Source organism: Dipodomys spectabilis, unplaced genomic scaffold, assembly GCF_019054845.1.
Source record: "Dipodomys spectabilis isolate Male_0828 unplaced genomic scaffold, ASM1905484v1 ptg000023l, whole genome shotgun sequence".
NCBI lineage: Eukaryota > Metazoa > Chordata > Mammalia > Rodentia > Heteromyidae > Dipodomys > Dipodomys spectabilis.
The window spans coordinates 5,390,004-5,411,965 of record NW_024870700.1 but is presented as its reverse complement, the minus strand read 5'-3'; the positions used below and the strand labels follow the sequence as shown (position 1 = coordinate 5,411,965).

At 47.9% G+C, this 21,962-nt stretch overlaps 1 protein-coding gene across 2 annotated transcripts; it reads right to left on the bottom strand.

The window, feature by feature from the left end:
• Nucleotides 1-1,517: 1,517 nt before the first annotated feature.
• Nucleotides 1,518-13,349, bottom strand: Robo4 (roundabout guidance receptor 4). Of its 2 annotated transcripts, XM_042674939.1 has the most exons (18): nt 13,194-13,349; nt 12,490-12,819; nt 12,102-12,259; nt 11,793-11,913; nt 11,440-11,567; nt 11,108-11,336; nt 10,507-10,619; nt 9,730-9,901; nt 9,409-9,594; nt 9,241-9,283; nt 7,129-7,265; nt 6,776-7,039; nt 4,593-4,700; nt 4,298-4,433; nt 3,951-4,187; nt 3,476-3,834; nt 2,057-2,263; nt 1,518-1,920 (listed from the first exon to the last, which is right to left on the bottom strand). In XM_042674939.1, exons 1-18 carry the CDS (start codon nt 13,261-13,263, stop codon nt 1,910-1,912), a joined length of 3,009 nt encoding a protein of 1,002 aa, XP_042530873.1. In that variant the 5' UTR covers nt 13,264-13,349; the 3' UTR covers nt 1,518-1,909. The 2 variants fall into 2 exon arrangements, with proteins under 2 accessions (XP_042530873.1, XP_042530874.1); XM_042674940.1 differs by lacking the exon at nt 1,518-1,920 and having other exon boundaries at nt 2,177-2,537.
• Between the last annotated feature and the right edge of the window lie 8,613 nt (nt 13,350-21,962).

The window sequence follows — 21,962 nt, the reverse complement described above, 5'->3', positions numbered from 1 at the left end:
TGACATAATACCCTCCTAATCCAATCACCTCTCAATTTTGCCAGCGGTTGAGGAAGAAGCCAATACTTGGGCCATTTGGGGGAGCACTTCATACTCAAACCACAACCCCTATAACAACTCTAGGGACTTTCCAAATAGCCAATGAGCTGATACTGTAGTGTCGCCTCCAGGGTATCTACTTTTCTGTAAGAACATACCCCTCACAATAAGAAGCTTTAAAACCCCAAAGAAAGGAGGTGCATATGGGGAGGGAGGATCCCAAGCAAGAAGTAAGCATATTTCTCTGTACCCCTCAATCTTCTCACAGAGTATCTATAAACAGGCACCTCTTGGCCAGATTGGGTGCAGAGATTTGGTTGGTACATTAAAACCTATGAATGCCACAGACAGCATCACTTCTGCCCCATAGGTGGGCTACATGTTCGCTGCCTGGGGTCTTACTTCCTTTGCACCTGCTCCTCTCAGAGCCCAGTGACTGACTTGGACCCTCAGGCAGGTATTGCTGATTCCCTTCAAGCCCCAGCCCTGACTTTGGCTCTGTCCAGTTGACTTGAATGCCTGCAAATCCCTTGTCTCCCTTCAGGCTGGCAAATAGGGTTGGAATGTTTTTGAAAGGAATTTTACCAGGAAGTTAAAAAAACAAAATCCAAAACAGGAAAAGCAAATGGAAACGGATACACATCCGGAGCACTAGTTCCTTCTCCCAAGATCACGACAGTCCAACGCAGACTACTGGCTTGCAGACCCCAGCACTAGGTCACACCCATTCAGCCTCTGACTTTAGAGTGCACTCCAGGTAAAGCTGCTGGGTTTGGGGGACTAGCACATACTTATACAGCCTGCTTTTTAACCCCTCTCTCCCTCCTAGAAGTACCTCCCTGTGACTCTGGTCATGTTCCCCCAACTTGAGGGTTTTGCTCCCCCACCAATGGCTTTCAGAAGCTCGAATCCTGGAAGTCCTGTCCTTTAGTTCATCTCTCTATATCTCTGCTCTGTTGTTTTGTCTGAAGACGATTCAGTAGCCCACCACTGCAGGTGTTTCTACCTGTTGTTCAATATAGGTACCTTATCTATTTTTAAGAAACCATCAGGGACTGGTCTGGAGTGTAGGGCTGCGGAAAGCAGGAGCTGTCTCTTCAGGTATTATTGCCAGGATCAGCCAACCCAGAAACTCCCCCATTTCCCTGAGTCTACCTAAAAACTAGTGAGTACTCTTCATTCTCCCTTCAGAAATGAGGATACTTCCTGAATATCAACAAATGCTTGATCCATCCTTAACCCAGGTATCCTGATACCCTTCCCAAGTGTACTTCCCAAAATGGTGCTCCAACGAATGATTGACAGAACTCAAGTCTTGACAGTTTTATAGTATCAAGTTCCTTAAGCTCAAAGTAACATCGGGAGGAGTACTTTTGCCCCACTGTCAAACCTCCCTTCAGCCTCCTCCCCAGGCCTAACATTGAACTCTAGGCCTTGGCACTAGGTGGGTAGGGCCTGGCATCACGCTTTATTTTCTTTATGTTGTGTATCAGGAGAGAAGCACTTTCCTCCATGGCCCTGTCCCATTGCTACCATGGTCCTCCACAAAGATTCTTCTGACCTCCCCTCATTTTCCTTAGAACAACACACATGGAGAGAGCAGGAAGCAGAGCTGTTCTTAGGTTAAAGGTCCTGGCAGTGAGAAGGGCTGGAGAGAGTCCTAAGAGTCCAGTGAGATGCTTCCTTGCTCCCGCAGGGTTTGCCTTGCTCTTGTTGTGGTTTGCTGTCATTTGTTTGGACAACCCAGCAGCAGAGTTCCCCTGAAGCTCGGAGAAGGTAGACCCCTACAGCAGAGAGGCGTAGGCCAGGCCTTGCGGGAGGACAGGAAGGGCGGTCCTCAGGCTTTTCTGGCAGTCTTTAGGGACACAGTTCACGAGGAATCTGGAGAAGTTGAAGGACAGTGGAGTTATCCCCTTGCTCCCATCTTCCCTGCCAAACCCCAATCCTTTCTGAGGCTGTCTCCCCAGGATCCCCCCAGATGAAGATTGTCATGTTAGCCAAGCAGAGAGACACTCACTACCAGCCTTGGGCATTGCACCACTGAGCCGACTTCTCTGGGCAGAGACCCCAGAGTCAGGAGGCCAAGGAGGCAGCCCCCTTTCCAGTCGCTGGGTATGGTTGATCTCAGCATCTTCCAGCCAGTCTGGCCTCCACTCCCATAGGGGTAGGGAGAGGCTCTGGGTCAGGAAGAGGTCATCCCGTGGGGAGGGCGGTGAGGAGGCATCTGTCAAGGAAGGAAGAGGTGTCCGTGGGGGTTTTGACTTTTAGCAGAAAGCTCAGGACCAACTTGGGTACACATACAACCCTAACTATAATCTATAGTTATATAATCTATATAAACTATAATATAGCCCACCAGTCCCAGTGGCTATATCCTCTGGCTGTCCACGGGTTTCATTACAGAGAAAAGCTTGACTTATCTCCTCCCAGCCCAGCTCTGGCCTCTATTCCAAACACTCCTGTTTCTTGGCATTCTTCTCTGTCCGTTATAGGTCCTTCTTTCCTGGACAGTCCTTGTCCCCTCATTTGCTCTAAGCCTTATTGTTTTCCTTGTGGGCAAAGAGTAGAGTCAGGGTAAGATGAATATGGGAGATCTGCAGGTTATTGGGGGAAGGGAATCCAAAAGGGGACAATGAGGCCTGATAATGGACCCAGGTACTCTTCAATCTCCCTCCATGGACAGGATGAGCAGAAGGAGCAGAGTCACATACATCACTGGATTAGGAAAAAATGGAGAGGCTGAGGGTGGCCTTCCCTGGGACCCATGTCTAGGTAACAGGTAGAGGAATAGGCTATACAACGGATTACATCCCTGCTTTAGAATTGTACAATTTGTCTTTGTTCTGTGGGTGATCCTTGGCAAGTTAATAAACTTACTTTATAGTTATCTAATCTGAAAAGGAGGGATAAAAAATATTCCTCAGAACCAGGCACTGGTGACTCAAGTCTGTTATCCTAGCTACTCACGGAGGCTGAGATCTGAGATTGTGGTTCAAAGCCAGCCTAGGCAGGAAAGTCTGTGAGACTCTTATCTCCAATTAACCACCAGAAAACTGGACATGGAGCTGTGGTTCAAAGGAGTAGAGTGCTAGCCTTGAGCAAAAGAGTTCAGGGACAGCATCCAGGCTTTGAGCCTTTAGTTCAAGCTCCATGACTCCCCCCATCCCCCCCCCCCCTGCCCCCCCCAAAGAGTATTTCTCACTCAGGGTTGTTAACATATAGAGCATTTCTCATGGTTGGACTCATTTATCATTCAATACAAACTAGCTATTTTGATGGTCATGAGGATGATAATAACAATTAAGAAACCAAGCCTCTTGGCTAGAATGAATGAGAGAGAGAGAGAGTGTGTGTGTGTGTGTGTGTGTGTGTTATGGGAGCTGTGTCCATACTGAGGGGGTAAAGGTCAGAAGTATGATGGGGTGATTCCACATACCAGTGAAGACACAGTCTGCCTCCCTGGGCTCCAGACCAAACCCAAAGCTGTCTACAGCCACTGCCAGGGCACGGGCAAAGTGGGCATCAGCAAGGAAGGAGCCATCGGAAGAGCTGACCAGGCTGGCTCTGGCACTGGGAACGTTGTCTTCAGAGGCTGAGCCCCAACCGTTGGCCAGGGAGCCTTCACTGGGGGTGGGGGTGGGGCAGGGCCGAGGTGGGCACAACAAGCCCCCCACCTCAGACCCGACTCCCCTTCCAGCTCTGCTCATGTCTGCTAGCCCGGAGGCTGCTGGGATACTGATGTACCCATAAGTTGTGGGAGGTGACGGGGCCCTTGGCATCGGAGAGACACTGTTCCTGGAAGAGGCAATTTTGGAAACAGTGCAATGGTGAGGGCACAGTAGCAGAAACAGGCCCAATGAGGTAGGCACGCGTACCCCCATAGAGATCTTTGGCTTACTTAGATTACTCACCTGGGGGTCTCCTCACCCTCGCTGAGTTCCAGGCACAGCGCCACCTCCTCCGGGGTCAGCACACTGTCCTGATCCTCTCCCAGGGAAGACAGTGAAGAGCTGGATAGGCGGCTAGAAGCTGGGCTGGGACCAGACAGGGATGAGGCCTGGAGGCTGGGAGGCCTGCAGGGGCTAACAACCGAGAGTGGGTCTGCTGGCAGCGGGTCGGAGGAGGGAGCCTGGGGCTCCACCAAGTGCCTGGTTGGGGGAAGAGAGGGATGGTAGGAAGACTGAGTGCTCCCAGCTCGCACGCTCCCCCTTGCCACCTACATATACCAGCCCTGCTTCCTGACCCGATGCCCTCTTACTGCGTCTGTGGACTCTGAGGGAGGATTCCAGCAGAAATGGGTACTGGAGGGAGCGGGCGGGATGCCAGCTCATTGGAGTTGCGGAGGAGCTGTGGTCCCAGCGCCCGCCAGGCAACCACAGCTCGGGGTACAGCTCCTAAAGATCAAAAGCCAGAGCCTGAGAAGGGCTCTCAGCCCCCAACCCCACCCCCAGTCTCACAGATACCAAAGGACCAAGCCATGAAAAGGAGCCTGGGCTGATATACTCGGTGGGCTGCTTCCCCACCCCAATTCCCCCTCAAACACCCCCTCTCACCTGGGCTTTCGGAACGGTTCTTGGTGGCTCTATTTCCCATTTCCCAGCCCCAGAGCTCCATGGGGTGGCTGCCCCTGAGCAGTGGAGAGCTATTGGCTTGGTGCAGGTCTGCAAAACAAAGAGGTGGCCACTTGTGGACGAGCCAGGGTGTGGTCTTTCAGACCCCACTGAGAGTCTGTCTTTACCTTTACTATTCATTTCAGCTCACTGGACCTTGAAACCAGAGAAACTAGGAGAGAATCTATCCTAATCTACAACCACCTGCATCCAGGCAGCCTTAGTGGACAGAAGGAAAACTGGACTGACAAAGCTTTTAGGGTCTGTGACCTTAGGTAAGTAAGTCCATTAACCTGTCGGAGCTCATTTCTTTTCACAAATAGTTATTTCAAAGGATGGTCTTGAGGATAAAATAAAAATTGGGCACCGGTAGCTTATGCCTGCAATCCTAGCTACTCAGAAGGCTGAGATCTGAGGATGACAGCTCAGGCAGGAAAGTCCATGAGACTCTTGTCTCCAATAAACCACCAGAAAACCAATAGTGCTGTGGCTCAAGTAGTAGAGCATTCGCCTTGAGCTGAAGAGCTGAGGGACAGTGCCCAGGCCCAGAGTTCAGACCCCACAACCAACAAAAAAAGAAAGAAAGAAAGAGAGAGAGAAAGAAAGAAATGAAAAAAGAAAGAAAGAAAAGAAAAAAGAAAGAAAGAAAAGAATGATTAAGTTTTACCCTTTAAATATGTTCAATTCATTGTATATTAACTATACCTCAACAAAGTTGTTTCTTGTATGTTTGTGTATACATGTGCATATGCCAGAACTTGGGCTTGAACTCAGGGCCTAGATACTGTCCCTTAGTTTTTTTGCTCAAGGCTGGCACTTTACTACTTGAATCACAGCTCTACTTCTGGCTTTTTGGCAGTTAACTGGAGCAAAAAGTCTCATGGATTTTCCTGTTCAGTTTGGCTTCAAACAGCAATCCTCAGATCTCAGCCTCCTGAGTGGGTAGTATTACAGGTGTGAACCACCAGTACCCAGCTCTTTTTGTCTGTTTTTTTTTTTTAATAAGTTCTTAAAAAATCTTTTGGCAGGGCTAGGAAGGTGGCTCAGTGGTAGAGTGCTTGCCTTGCATGCATGAGGCCCTGGGTTCGATTCCTCAGCACCACATAAGCAGAAAAAGCCAGAAGTGGCGCTGTGGCTCAAGTGGTAGAGCACTAGCCTTGAGCTGAAGAGCTGAGGGACAGCGCCCAGGCCCAGAGTTCAGCCCCAATGACTAACCAAAAAAAAAAAAAATCTTTTAGCATTATTGGGGATTGAACTCAGGGCCTTGCACTTGCTAGGCCATCACTCTACCACTTGAGGCTTCCTTTTCTTTTTTGGTGCTAAGAACTGAACCCAGGGCTTCATCTATCCTGAGTGTGAATTCTACCACTTGTCTACATCCATAATCCCCTAAGGATATTAAAATCCACAAAAACTCAGGTCCCTTAAATAAGATGGTATATTACCTGCCCAGATCTCCCTGTGCATCTTAAATCATCTCTGAATTACTTATAATACCTAATCTAAACATTATATAAGTAGTTATATTGTAGTGTTCAGGGAATCATGGCAAGAAAGTCTGTACATGTTCAGTACAAAGGCTATTTTTTTTTTTTTGCCAAATATATTTTAACCTACAGATGGTTGAGTCTAAGAATGACTGTAGGGAGGGAGGGCCAGGTCTACCCATTCCTCTCTGGGAAGTGAGCTGGGAGTTTGTATCCAAGCAGACCTGAGTAGAATGTGTGAAGACCAGTCCCTATGAGCCTGGGTCTTCCTGCCAGCACCGGCCACCTTCTCTTGTGCTCTAGGATTAACTTGTATGCTGGTCAGTATTTTCATCAGACGGGGACAAGGGCTGCCTGTGCTTACTAGCTCAGCATGTCTGGCATACAGTGGTAGTTATTCAATGTTTTCTAGTTGGACTGATTGTAGAAACAGAGCCCTGCATCAGAAAGAAAAGGCGAGGTGGACACACTCCTGACTGAGTGCTCCTGGGTGGGGAAAGGCCTGTGTTACAAGAAGAGGTACTTTGGAGCCATAGCTCACGCCAGTTCAAAGCCAGCAGGCCACATTCCCACCACATTTCCTACTCTTGCTTCTCCCCATCAATAGCTCCAGATTTCGAGTCTCCTCTCTGTCCTTACCCTGCTTCTTCTTGGCCTTCCAGGCCTCTGCAGGGGCCAGAGACAAGCGTGGAGAAGAGACTCCCCTACGGCTGCAGAGGCTGTCTGAGCTGGGCCAGGGGCTGGAGGTGCGGGTCAACTGGGATGGAAGGTGCCTGGTAGCTGGGACCTGGGGGCTTGGCCGGGCTGGGGGCCTGGAGGGCAACTCTGCGATGAGGGAGCCATAAAAAGTACTGGTGTCTGGAAGCAAGGGCACGCCGGGACTGCGGGGGTCCCAGGAGATCACTGCAGAAAAGAAAATGACAGCAGTTAGGGTGAGAGTATCCCACCCTACATCCCATCCCTGAGACCCTTCCCCCATGAAGCCTGCTCACAGGAACGTCGGCAGTCTAGCGGGTCCCGGGGATCCACTCCCAGCCGGCTGCTGAGGCTGCTGCTGCTGCTCAGGTCTCGAGAGCCAGAGGTAGAACGCCAGGTGTTTGCCAGCCAAGGAGAGTCACTGTGGTCCATCCTGAGGTAATGGGGGAGGGACCAGGGGTGGGAGGTGGTGAAAGTTGAGGATGTGGTAGTACTGGATTTATCTTTCCTGCTACTTTCAGCCCTTCATAGATTCCTCAAGTTCTCAGACCTGGTTGGTGCCTTGACTTAATAGCCCTTCTATAGAGGGATCAGGGGAAGTCTAAATTGCTCAGAGCAGAAAGGGATTAAGGTGAGCCAGACAAAAACAACAGATGAGCCAGGAGCTGGCGGCTCATGCTTATAATGCTAGCTACTCAGGAGGCTGAGATCGGAGCATCGCCGCAGTTCAAAGCCTGGACAGGAAAGGCCATGAGACTCTTATCACTAATTAACACCAAAAAGCTGAAAGTGAAGGTATGGCTCAAGTACTAGAGCTCCAAGCCTTGAGTAAAAATACTAAGGGAGAGTGCCCTGGCCCTGAGTTTAAGCCCCAGTATCAGAGGGGAGAAAAAATAAAAGGAACAGATGTGATGAACAGACCTGGTTTGAAAATCCCTGTCTACCACAGCTTAGCCCAGTCTAGTAAATCTATTAGATGTTTCAAGCCCACATTGCCTCCTCTATAAAATGGCAACAATAGAGCTTTCCTACAGGGCAGATGCTGTAAGTCTAACTGAGGATGTGACATCATTCAGCTGGGAAAGCACAAGGTTGCTATGTGGATGTTAGCTTCCAGCTGTCTGAATGTCTTTTAAGAACAGGCAGCTGACCAAGGTACTTCTTTGCCTGGAGCCTTCAATGATTCATTCCCTCATCACCAAGATAGAGCCCAGCTGCCTGGCGTGGCTACTCTGGCTTCCAGCTTTGTGACCATATCTTTGCTCAGATCCGTTTCATAGCTTACGCCCCCATCCAACCCAAATGGCTCGTCTTTGGGCATAACAGGTTATTTCTGGTTGCACTGCCGCTCTTCCCCTCCTAACAGTCAATCTTTCACTAATGTTTCTCTACCTGACCTCTTCCGTGCATTTCCCCCATCTGCTTTTCCATGGACTACTCCAGATTGTTCCCATGCCTGTCTCTGCCTAGACAGCTCCTTCTTGATGGATGGAGAATATTGCAATAGATCAGATAATCAGAATTGCATTTCCCTCAAGGACAAAGGAGAGGGTCCAGGGGAGCAGAGCAGATAAAGGCCAGGAGGTGGCTTGAAGACCAAAGGCATTGAGTACAGAAAAACTCTGCCAGCTAGCCAGCTTGGAACCCTGCTTTGGGCTGAGTATCAAAAAGCAAACTGGCAGCCCAGGGCCTCGCTACAACTACCACTTAGTTAGGTGCTAGATATACTTTTGTCAAATAATTCAGACATGGGCTGTGAAAACTACTCTAGGAAATCTAACCAGACGATGATCTGGGAAGTTGAGAAAGAGCAATGAAATGGCTGCTCGGTGGAAAACACAGCAAATTTTTAAAAGAAGTTTCTTTCTTAGAATTTCACAACCACAGACTTGCTTTGTCAGCCAAGTTAGAACAGAAGTACATGCAGGCTGGCCCTGGACCTAAACGATAAGAACCTAGGTCTGGACGCCCTCTGCCGGAAGTGGGGTGGATTGCATGCAAGACAGTAATTCACAGAATGCACTAGGTAGACGCTGGCAATTCAGGAAAAAGTAGACATTAGAAGTGGTTACCTGTGTTGGTTACTACTCACCTTGCAGCGTGAGCTAGCAGGACAGTGCAGTGTCTTGTTAGTGAGAGGAGGTACGAGAGCACGGGTAGGGGTTTGGAAAGCCAGCTACTAGTTTTACGAAGCCTTTGGCAAATTCACTTAAATTCTATGACTCTCAGTTTGTTCTGCCATCAAGTGGTATGGTAGAACGTTAGCAAAAGGGAAATTCACTGTCACTCAAAAGTCTAGTACATCATCAGGTACTAGTAGGGTAGATTAGAACTTCATCTAATTCCCTGTCCCAATTCTACTGTCTCAACCCCACACTGCCCTGTCCCCACATCTTTTTGCCTCTCACCTGTGTTTTAGGATGGCGTCTTCACTGGTATATCTGTACATACCTTGGAAAAAGCGAGAGAAAGGGTAAATGCAAAGGCTCCATTTTCTGGTCAGAGATCTAAACCCCTTGTAATATTCTCACGGAACCCAGGAGAGGCCTGGGCCCCAGAGAGGTCCTCTCACTCACCTGGGCCCAGGTGCATCCCAGCTCTGCGCCGGCGGTAGATACACACCGCAGTGCCCAGCAGCAGGAGCCAGAGCAGGACAGCCCCACAGGCAATGATCTCTGGCCGTCTCAAGGTGGCCCTCAGCCACTCCAGCGTCCAAGGACCTTGCTCACTGGGTTCTCGGACTGATTGTTCCATGGCCTGCTCTGTATGGGATGTGGAGCTCAGGGGCAAGGCAGGCAGGGCAATGATCATTCAACAGAGAAGAGGAAGGAGCTAGAAGTGAGGAGGATGGTATGGGGGTTGAAGGATATGGATGACCACGTAGATACGTTTCTCACCTAAAAAGAGACAGACAGGGCTACTGGGCTTCCCAGCTCCAGCCCCTGTGACTGCTGCCACTTGCACACAATAGGAGCCTGACATTCGGGTGGCAATCTCCAGCTGGGTCTGTTGCTGTCCCACTGTGGTCCAGTTGGCTGGGTGTAAGGAGGTATTGCCAAGGCTCCAGACCTGGACAGGAGCAAAGATGATCAGCTACCTCTAGACAACATCCCTTCATCTACAGATCAGACTCTGGGAATGGAGGCATCCTGCCCTGACATTCACCTGACATTCTCTTCCCTGATCCTTCCTTCTTCTACGAGAGATTTCTCTCTAGATTGACTTCTGTCTAGAAATAGGCTAAACTATACCTGGGAGCAGCAATTTCTTAAACCTCTTCTGGAGACTTTATAAGGTACAGGTGTCCAAGCTCATAGTTTAAGTTTCTGATTCAGAGAACCTAGGGAGAAGACCTGGGAATCGTCATTCCCAACAAGTTTTCCAGGTGACACTAGCATGGCTGGTTCTGTTTCTTCTGTCTATGATGTTCATTTCACTTTGCAGGTATAAAGAGGGTTAATTAATAACTCGGGGCCGACTATGAGATGGTAGAGTCGGTAGATTGCTTGGCAGAGTCTGGCTGATGCTCAGTCCTTGCTCAACAAGAAGTTAAGTTTCCTTTTTTGGCACAGGTATCACTTCTTGGTGGGCAGAGCAGGGGATGGGGGGAGTGTAGGACAACAGGTGTGCCATCTACCAGGAAAGGCTGTGTCAGCAAACAGCCTTCACAGTACCTGGTAGCCACGGATGATGCCATTATGGTTTTCGGCAGGTGGTGGGGCCCAGCTCACAAGGACACTGTTGTTCCCAGGTTTTAGGGTCACCTCCTGGGGCGGGGCATTAGGCACTGAAGGGAAGGAAAAACAGACTGTGAGGGTACTAAGGGAGAAGAGTCTTTTCTAAGCTTGAAAGCTGGCATCCTATTGAGTTAGAGTCCCGTTGAGGATAATAGAAGCTTCTTCCAGCTCTGCTTGCCTGGCCAGGGTAGAAGGGAATCCTTGAGTAAGACTTTCCATCTCCCCAGATTAGACTGAGACAATGTAAAGGTCAAGAGAGCCTAGTTGCTGATGGCTCACCCCTGTCATACTAGCTACTTAGGAGGCTGAAATCTGAAGATCTCAGTTCAAACCTAGCCTGGGCAGACAACTCTGTGAGACTCTCTATTAACCAGCAAAATGAAGGTGTGATTCAAGTTGGTAGAATGTCAGCTTTGAGCAAAAAAGCTAACCAAGAGTGCGAGGCCCTGAGTTCAAGACCTAGTAACTGGTACCAAGAAAAAAAAAAAAAGATGGAATCTGGGATCTGTTGTTGGGTCTGGGAGGATCTGTCTCTGACCTTGTTCGGGCAGCCTCAGGAGCAGCACATTGCTGTCAGGACCTTGAGCTCTACCGGAGGATGGTCTCACTTTGAACTCGTAGTCTTGACCCCAGAGGAGGCCCCCAAGCTCTGCGCTCTGCCGACCATCCAGCAGGGCCTCTGCCCACGGAGCTCCCTGGCCCTCCGGGACCCTCTGGGCCCTGAACAAAGCTGTGTAGGACTGAGCAGGGGCTGCAGGGCCACTCACCTGGGAAGGGAGGAGTCAGAGGAAGGGGAATGGATCAGGAAGCTCATGCCAGTTGGTTTTTGGAGCTCTGTACAGGCTCTCACCCGTAAGTCCTGAGTCTCACCTTCCAGCTAAGCCACACAGTTGGCCCAGGCTTGGGGCTTTTCATAGGATCTGGATTCAGCAGGGTCACGTTTTCTAGCTGGATGCGCACGGCTAGGAGCTCCAGAGGCTCCTTGTGGTCCCTGGACTCTATAGAGGAACAGAGGACTGGAATGAGACCCACAGTCCCAATGTGAAATAGAGGAACCCACACTCTCCGAGCATTCCTGTTTCTATTCCAGCATGGGTGAGTTTCTTCACTCAGGGAACCTTACCAATTGGCTCCTGGTCTCAGGCTTAGCCTAGACCAGGATCTAGACCATGCTACCCTAACTGGAGGGTCCCACCTAATTTGGACCCTCCCTCCATCCTTACCCTGGACGGATAACCTGGCTGATTGGCTCTCCTGTTGTCCCGCATTGTTGGAGGCTACACACATATAGCTCCCTGCATCGCTCTTCTTTGCTCTTGCCACCAGCAGGCCACTCTTGGACACCTGTCAGAGTGAGGTACAGGGTGAAGTCTTCAATGGGAAGAAGGGCTCTGAGGCTGGAGGGTTGTTTAAGTCCTCCTTGCCCCTCCTTGCTCCAATCTCCTGGGCTCCATGGGGCAGGACAGTCCCTCAGGATGTATCCAGATGTGCCAAGGACAAGATGACATGTGGGGTCTGGGGGCTTCACTCACGTTGTGTCTTCCTGGTTGGAGGACCAGGGGTTTTCCATCCTTCCACCATGAGACTGTGGGTTCTGGGTAGCCCCGAGGTGGCTTACACTCCAGAATCACCTGCTCACCCACTGTCACCACTGCATCTTGAGGCTGGATCTGGAAATTCTTTAAGAGGACTGTGGGGAAGATGGCAAGTAGGTAGGAAGTTGGGACCCAGAGTTCTACCTTGGCATTTCCTGGCACATTCCCTCCCTCCCCCATTTTACTTTGCCCACTTCCCAGGCCTGCCAGGTAGCAATGGCTCAAACCCTGCTCTCCCTCCCCAGTTCCCAATCCAGGCCTCCCCTAATAACAGGTGGCTCAGCCTCAGTTTGTGCTAGCCTGAGCCTTCCCTCCTAGGCCTCACCAGCCACAGACAGCCGAGCACCTCGGCTGACTGCTGTGCCCAGCTGGTTGCTGGCTTCACATGTGTAGACACCCAGAACTGCCGACAGGGCCTGGTCATCGTGGGCCTGTCCCTGGACAGGAGGCTTCAGTAACATAAGGGTTCCATCAGGTAAGAGGTGGTGGCGATCTGGGGGCACCATGCTGAGGGGGTGCCCATTCAGCAACCAGCGGATGGTGGGAGGAGGCTGTCCTGATGCTTGACAGTTCAGCTTGATGGGGCCGGGACCCTGGATCAGCTTGTCCTGGGGATGAACTAGGATCTGGGGTGGGAAATCCTGAGACATGCCTCCTGAGAGGAAAAAGGAGACAGAGCCTGGTCTGAGCACCACAGGCCCCTAAGTCACTGCCCCGTGCCTCCTCTCTCTCTGGTGTGGGAGATTGTCTGATGGCCTGTACTGGGCTACTGAAGGCTGATTCCAAATAATAAGCTAGCTGGGAGGGGAGAAGTCAGCATGTACAACATGAAGGCCAGAGCTTAGATAGCTCTTTCTTTCTGTCACTCACTCACTCACACACACACACACACACACACACACACACACACACACACACACACACACACACCATCATTAGCATCATCATCATCCATCACTCAACAACAGCAACAATAATACAATCTCTGGTACCCCAACTTCAAAAAGGAAGCAAAGGAGCCTCACTTACCCATGATGAACAGAAGCCAGAGAGGTAGAGGCCCCCAGGTCCTGGGAAGGCCCACACCTCCAGAGCCCATCGCTGCTCCCAGGCCTCCGACCCAGTCGCAGGCACTTTGTCCAGTGACTCTGAGCTCACAGCAGCAAGGAAAGGAGGGGTGGGGTGGGGTGGTGGTAGTTGTTTGTGACTGAGACTCTGTCCCAGTAGGGAAGCGGCTTTGAGGAAACGGATGCTTCCTGCCTAGCCCTCAATGCCTTGGAGAACTGGGAGGAGACCAGAGGTGAGAAATTCTCTGACCTCTACCCTTCTAGCCATAACCCCTGCTGTACTGTTTGCCTCCAGCCTAGTTTGAGATTTCTTTTTCTTTCTGTTTTTAAGGGGGTGGGCTGAGTCTTGCTGTGTGGACAGTCTGGCCTGGAACTCACTAAATAGCCCAGGCCTGGTCTTGAACTCATGATCCTCTTGCTTTTATCTCCTGTCTACTGCCATTATAGGCATGTATTACTATACTGGGCTAGTCTGGAACTATCTTTCCTTCCTTCCTTCCTTCCTTTCTTCCTTTCTTTTTTCTTTCTTTCTTTCTTTCTTTCTTTCTTTCTTTCTTTCTTTCTTTCTTTCTTTCTTTCTTTCTTTCTTTCTTCCTTCCTTCCTTTCTTCCTTTCTTCTTTCTTCCTCCCTTCTTCTTTCTTGTTTTGTGTGCTGGGCTTAAACTCAGGGGCTCACATTCTCTCTCTTGGCTTCTGGCACCCCCCACCTCTTGAGCCACGCTTCCACTTTCTGGTACTTTGCTGGTCTGAAATAAAAGTCTCATGGATTTGTCTGTCCAGACTGGCTTTAAACCATGATTCTCAGATCTCAGCCTCCTGAGTATCTAGGATTAGAGGTGTGAGCCACCAGTTTGGGTTTGTTTTGTTGTTGTTGTTGAAAGGGGAGGTTCATATTGACTGTAACTCCACCTGTATTCTTAATTGTTCACTCCTAACACTCTATGGAAAGCTTCTCCTTGAACCTCAGTCCTTATTGTTTTGCCTCTGGATGACTATCTGTTAAGGCAGAGTAGAGATGCTGAGGCTCAGGGCACAGCAGGAATAAGCTGAGAATGGAGGGCAGTAGGGCTGCAGGCTGAGAATGCTAAGTGGGAAAGTGCTGCCGTGGATCAGTTATTGGTCTCTTTCCCTAGGGACAGATGAGGTTGGGGGTGGGGAGGGCAAAAGATGGGAATGACTCAGACCTTGGGGCCAAACTGGGAGATTCCCACTGCATGTGTGTATTCTGCTCAGAGAGAGGGAAGAAAGCTTTTGGGAGACTTTGGTTAGATTCCTTAACCCTACAAATCAGTTTCCTTATCTGTAGAATGAGAATGCTAAAGTAAATTCTATTTCAAGGGCTATCATCGTCATGAAATGAGATAAAACATAAAAAGGACTTCATATAGACAGTGCTTGATTATAAGTGCAAGGTTAGCTTGTTCTATTTGTTTCTCCGATGCATCCCTTCACTGAAACTATTTGTGCCTCCTCCTTGGGGCTATTTTTCTGCTTCTGGAAAAGAGTGAAGGACCTTTCCAGTTCTGAGATCCCAGATCTCAGCCTGTCATGCCAGAGCCTCCTCGTAGTCTGGAGGGGTTGCTCTCTGCTCACAAAGCTTTAGTCCTTGTTTACAGGTCTCTTCCTTCTAAATCTGGAATCTCAGCCATTTCCTGAAGCTGTTCACAGAAGGCCAAGGCCAAGCTCTGGGGCTCAGCGGAAGAGTATCCAGCCTTTGTTCTCAATTGTTCTGGCCTGTTTCTCTGCTGGGCCCCTAACCTCGCTGACTCCCTCCCTTCCTCCCCCTCCCAGCTGGGTTGAGGTCCAGACACAGTTCTAACAGCCTCTCAAGTGGGAGGCTTCCTGCATTCCTCCTCCCCCTTTCCCCTGGAACTGAGACCAACACCCCATTAGAACAGAAATCAGATCATGATCTCTGCAAAATGGGGAGTTTTATGGGATAAAGACTAGATGGGGGGAATGGACTAGCGTGACCAAATTGGAAGGGCAGGAATTGGAATCAGAAGATAGACTATGGGATTTTAGAAGTGGAAATGCAGCCAGGTATGGGGATGCAAACCTGTAATCCAGCCCTTGGGAAATGGAAACTTTGAGGAGGATAGTGAGATTGAGACCAGCCTAGGTCCTGTTTCAAAAACACACAATGGGCCAAGCACTGGTGGCTCTGGTTGTAATCTTATACCCCATACCTGTAATCCTAGCTACTCAGGAGGCTGAGATCTGTGGATCCCTCAACCCAGGCAGAAAAGTCCATGAGATTCTTATCTCCAATCAACTACCAAAATGCCACTAGTGGAGTTGTGGTTCAGGTGGTAGAGGGAAAAAATCTGAGTGAAAAAACTAAGGGACAGTGCCCAAGCCCTGAGTTCAGGACCTAGTACACACACACACACACACACACACACACACACACACACACATGCAACAAAAACAGCAAAAGCGTGGAGGGTGGTGACCAAATTCATGACCTGAAATAGATCCATTTGTGACCCACAAAGTACAGAAGTGATTAAAGGGAAGGATCTGTGGGGTCAGACTGAAGAGGATCTATTTAACATTTGGATACTGAGGTCAGCTGAGGAAGCGACCGGAAAGGATGTGATAGGGCAAGTAGATTGACCCCCTACACAGCCAATTTGGGCTTTCCCAAATGCAGGAGTAGCCGGACTCTATATTATGTTATCGTGAGCAGTCCTTCTTTGGTCTCTCCTGCTTCTAGACTGTACTTGGGGAGGCTGCAACTTCTCTGCTATTATTGTGATGTTGATTTGGTTTTACTCACATCTGTATGATTCAGAATGATGGTTAATCTCCCCCCAAGGGAGAAGAGGCTAGTCACAAAGGAACTGTCTTCAGACTGGACAGTTAAACAGTGAAGAAGAGATGCTCACATCATGCTTTGGGAATGGAGCCCCAGAGTCTACATCAGCTAAAGGAGAGACCCTACTCCACAGCCTCATGCCCCATGCCTGGAGTTAGTTTTGGAATACCCTCTCCCCATTAACAGACTCAGAAGATCCAAGTACTGAGAACTGGAGGGGATTGGAGAGGGGCAGCCGTTCCGACAAATCTGTATGACTTTAGAACTCTTATTCCCTCCAAGCAGCCTGGGTACCAGTGATGAGCATGATCGCCAATGGGACTTTCCAACAAGGGACTTCTGGATGGCTCCTAGAGGTGCCAGTACACATTTCCAGCAACCTGGTCCAACAGTACACTGACTGTCTCATTTCTACAAAGTAAGGAAAAGCCAAAAGTATGAGTCATTGGGGATGATGTAGATGGATGAGCTCTGCTCCCTGTGTTATTTCAGGCCCAGTGACCAGTCTAAACACTGCCTTTTGTAACCCTAGTTCTAGTGTTTTGTGTTTTTGTGAGTAACTCCTCTTTAGTTGTTTGTAAGAGGGAGGAAAGAGGAGAAGGACCAGACACTCTTTGGCACGATCTTTACAGGAAATTTCTCTTCACCTCTGACTGCTGGCTTCTCTGGCTTCCTGTGTCTCCTGTTGGTCAAGCTGACAGGGTGAAAAGGATGATTCTTGTGGGATCTGAAATAAGTTGAGCAGAAATCACACTTTCCTCCTCCTCCTCCTCCTCCTCCTCCTCCTCCTCCTCCTCTTCCTCCTCCCCCTCCTCCCCCTCCTCCCCCTCCTCCTCCCCCTCCTCCTCCCCCTCCTCCTCCTCCTCCTCCTCCTCCTCCTTCAGCAATAGTAGGGATTGAATTCAGAATCTTGTGCTTTTACTACTTGAAACACATCTCCCAGCCCTTATTTTCTCCTTTTCACTTTTAAGTGTGTCTTGGCTATTTGGGAGTCTTATAAAGTTCCTTGAAAACTGTGCAATTAAAAAAATGGATTGAATGCATAAGAAGGAACAAACATCTTACAACACAGTCTTATTCATGAATACCTCTTCAAGTTTTCATGGCCTTTCAATACATTTTTGTAATTTTCTCTATAGATCCTTGAATGTATTTTTAAGCTAATGTATTATATCTTACATTGAAAATTAGTTGCAAAGTTAGTTGCAATAATTCCCACTATCCCTTTAAGCTTGTCCCTTGGGGAGTTCATTTTCTCTCTCATGAAGAAGAAAATGGATTCATCAGCCCTTTGAGGTTGGGTTGGCCTTGTGAATTGCTTTGGTAGAAGTCATGTTGCAGAATTCCTAAGACTAAGCTTTTAGTAGGTCTTGAAATTTTACTGTGGCCTTTTGAGTGACTTCTTGGATACTTCCATGGGGAGATGCTTGTTTTAGCCCCAGGGAGCTGAGATAAACTAGAGTAGCTGAGAATTCCGAAGCCTCCTGGCCAACAGCCAGCATCAGTCACCCGACATATGAATGAGGCCATTTTAGACATTCAGCTCCCCAAATCAAGCTGTTGGATGATAGTCATACATGACCTCAGGCAGCAGCAGTAAATAAACTGCCTGTTTTGAAACCAGCCCAAACCACTGTTACTAAGAACTGCAAGCCAATGAAGTTATTTTAGCTTTAAGTTGCTCAATTTTGGGGTGGTTTGTTACAGAGCAATAGAAAACAGGTATCTTGATACTGTGTCTAATAATTTGCCTATCCTTTTCAATTTGCTCCATAGAAAAATCACATAATTTGAACAGAATGGCAGTTTTGGTTTTGTTTCTAATCTTTTTTTGGGGGAGGGAAAAGGTGGGTTTGTACTGAGGCTTGAACTCAGGGCCTTGACCCCTTACCTGGCCATTTCTGCTTAAGGCAAGTATTGTGTGGACCACAGTTCCACTTCTGGCTTTTTGCTTGCTGATTGGAGATAAATATCATACAGGTATGTCTGCCTAGGCTGGCTTTGAACTGTGATCTTCAGACCTCAGCCTCCTGAGTAGCTAGGCATGAGACATTGGTGCCTGGCAGATGCTTTGGTTTTTGTTTTTGTTTTTTTTTTGGGGTCCAGTCGTGGGGCCTGAACTCTGGGCTTGGGCACTGTCCCTCAGTTCTTCAGCTCAAGGCTAGCACTCTACCACTTGAGCCACAGCACCACGTCTGGCTTTTTTCTTTTTGCTTATGTGGTACTGAGGAATTGAACCCAGGGCCTCAGGCATGCAAGGCAAGCACTCTGCCACTGAGCCAATTTCCCAGCCCCGATGCTTTGGTTTTTAATCTGCAGCCTTAAACAGCATTTTTTGCTTCATCTTATGCTATTTGTATTTTCTTGTTGGACTTTTTTGTTTTGTTTTTCTGCAGTGCTAGAAATTCAACCCAGAATAACATCCCTATCCTTTCTTTTTTTTCTTTTTTTTTTTTGGGTCCGGTCGTGGGGCCTGAACTCTGGGCCTGGGCGCTGTCCCTCAGTTCTTCAGCTCAAGGCTAGCACTCTACCACTTGAGCCACAGCGCCACTTCCAGCTTTTTTTCTTATGTGGTGCTGAGGAATCAAACCCAGGGCCTCGAGCATGCAAAGCAAGTGCTCTACCACTGAGCCACCTTCCCAGCCCCTCCTTTGGTTTTTTGAAAGAAGATCTCCCTAGGCTGGCATCAAATTCAAGATCCTCTTGTGGCCCTTTCCTGAGTATTGGGATTATAGGTATGAGTTACCATGCTGGGCTTACTACGCGTTAAGTTAAAATTTTTCTTTTGTGATTTCTTTTGTGGCATACGAATTATTAAAGAAGTACATTTTAAATTTAAGTTTTAAGTTACTGGTTTCTAATTAATTTGTAGTCAGAGAATGCAGCCTGTCTGATCTCAGCTCTTCAAAATGCATTGAGACTTATGTCCTAGAAAATGATCAGATTTTGGAAACCATTCTATATGTTCTTCAGGAAAGTATGCATTATTTGATTGGAAGAGATTTTTACACATTGAAAACTAAGTTTATATATTGGCATACTAAAATGGCATAAGTCTTTATCTTCTTTTTAATCCTGTTCAAGAAATGGAGTCAAGGCAGGTGTGTTAATGCCTAATACTGTCAAGTAGATTTGTAGACTTCACCAGTAATGCTATTAAGTTTTACTTCGTATACGTACAGACTAATTTAGTCAACTTTCAGTATTCATGGGAGATTAATTACAAGACTCCTCTGAGATAAACTCTCAGGATGCTCAAGCCCCTTGTATGAAAAGGCATAGTATTTACATAGAACTGACACATACCCTCCTGTGTGCTTAAAATTGTTTCTAGAGTAGGTTTTCGTTTTTTCTTTTTTCTTTTTGGTCAGTCATGGGGCTTGAATTCAGGGCCTGGGTGCCATCCCTGAGCTTTTTTGCTCAAGGCAAGCACTCTACCATTTTGAGCCACAGCACCACTTCTAGTTTTCTGGTGGTTAACTGGAGATAAGAATCTCACAGACTTTGCTGCCCCAGCTGGCTTTGAACTGTGATCCTCATCTCAGTCTCCTGAATAGCTAGGATTACAGGTGTGAGTCCTTGGTGTTTCGTTTTTCAGAATACAGTGGTTTTGATCCCTGCTTGGTTGAATCTGCTGGTGTGGAACTTTTGTATGCAGGGAGCCAACTGTGATTAGATGTATACAATTCATCTTTAATGACTGCTTAGCACTGTAACTCTTAATATCATGTAGTTAATCTCTGTAGCGGATGCCATTGATGCTTATACTTGCACACATCTTAGACTCTGAAGGCTGTTTTCTGCAACTCTGTTTGAAGAATATATTTGGCCTATACTCAAGGCTCAACTGAAAGTGTTGGCCAACTTCTTAAGACTCCAGAGAGGCCCTAAACTAATGATAGAGAGTTGGTGGATCAGTACCCTGGCTTCCTTGCCTCTGTTTGGATTGCCTAACTGTTTAACACTTCCTTCCAGTGCTACCCATGGCCTTGAGCTCCATTTCCCTACAATGTTAATTGGTTCTCATCCCTTTCCTCATCTGCCTCCCTACTACCGTACTGCTATTTTGGAAATGAATTATTTGCATTCAAATTCAGGGCATCCTGATTATTCTTAATAATTAGGGTAGACATCTATTTGAGGGTACTTTTGGCAAGCTAAAAGGTGCTATATTTCGAATGTGGTGTGTATCTACCCCCAAAGATTTATGTGTTGGACTTGGACCAGAGTATGGTGGTACTGGGTGGTCACTGGGGGTTGCCCTCGGAAAGATTTCTGAGGTCCCCAGAGATCTTTCTTCACCTTTTTCTTTCTTTGTACCAGTAGTAGGGCTTTAACTTAACACCTAGGAGCCATCCCTTAGCTTTTTTTAACTCAAGGCTGGTGCTCTTCCACAAGCTATAGCTCTACTTCTAACTCTTTGCTGATTAGCTGGAGTCTCACAGACATTCCTGCCCCCACTGGATTCTAACTAGAATCCTCAGATCTCAGCCTCCTGAGTAGCTAAGATTACAGGCATGAGACACCGGTGCCTGCTTACTTTCTTCACTTGCTATCTATACACTTCCACAGATAATCTGATACACTGCCTACAGCCTGGCCCTCAGAATTCCCCAAGTATCTTGCATGCCTAAGCTTTTGTACCTGCTTCTCCTGTTTAGAATGTGTCCTCTCATCCTTCTTTTAATGCTTAACTAATCTTTCTAAGACTAAGCTCAGACTCATTCTCCCCAAAATATCTTTTTTTTTTTTTTTTTGGGTCCAGTCGTGGGGCCTGAACTCTGGACCTGGGCGCTGTCCCTCAGCTCTTCATCTCAAGGCTAGCGCTCTACCATTGAGCCACAGCACCACTTCCGGCTTTTTTCTTTTTGCTTATGTGGTGCTGAGGAATCGAACCCAGGGCCTCATGCATGCAAGGCAAGTGCTCTACCACTGAGCCACCTTCCCAGCCCTCTCCCCAAAATATCTTTACTGAAGTCCCTAATGTGGGTAGAGTGTCTCTCCTACTTTCTCCCAGAGTACCTTGTAGCTATGTGTCATAGCATTTCATATACTAGATCATAATAATTTTCTTACTTATCTTGTCATCCTCCATGAGATTAGCTTCTGGGTAGGGACCATGGACATTATCCTAGGTGTAGCACAAGGTTTGGTTAATGGTAGATAAACAATTATCTGTTGAGTAAATTATAAAAAGCCCACCTGGATGAATAAATGATGATTTTGGAGTGGGAAACTTAAGAGATTTGAAAGGATAGTGAAAGAAGATAAAAGGAAATGGTTCATATAGTTAAGTGGTTCATTTTGTTCCTGCTTAAGTGAAAGAAGGTTCTTATTTAATTTCATCAAAACTTTATTGAGCATCCAGCATGTGCTAGGCACTCTGCTAGATGCTAGTAATACAAAGATAAAGATCAAAACAAAACGAACAACAACAACAAAAAATCCACGTTCTTACTTACCCTCCCAATATAAGGCAGATTTGGCTTGAGCCTGGGAAGCCAGCCCCTGAGGGGTTCAGCACCAGGGTGTGGCATGGTCTCATCTCACCCTAACCTTCACCCCTATATCTCAAGGCTGACTTAGCAGGTACCACTTCTCCAATGTCTTAGCTACCTGAGCAGCTTCTCCTTATATGCATTATGAGGAGTGATGTACCCTGTAAGGTTAGGAGATCCTTCTCGTTAAGAAAGGGAAGATGCAAAGAAAGATACACTTGCTTACATGAACCCAGGAAGTATCTAGGGAACTGGCAAGCTGCTGACAAGCATGCTATCGGAGTGAGGGTAGAGGGGACAAACTAATCTTGGTGCTCTTAGGCTGGGGCAATGCATGGCTTGATAAGAAGGTGGTGGAAACAAGATGACTTGAGAGTTGCTCATAAGGGAAGTAGACGTGTGGTTCAAATGA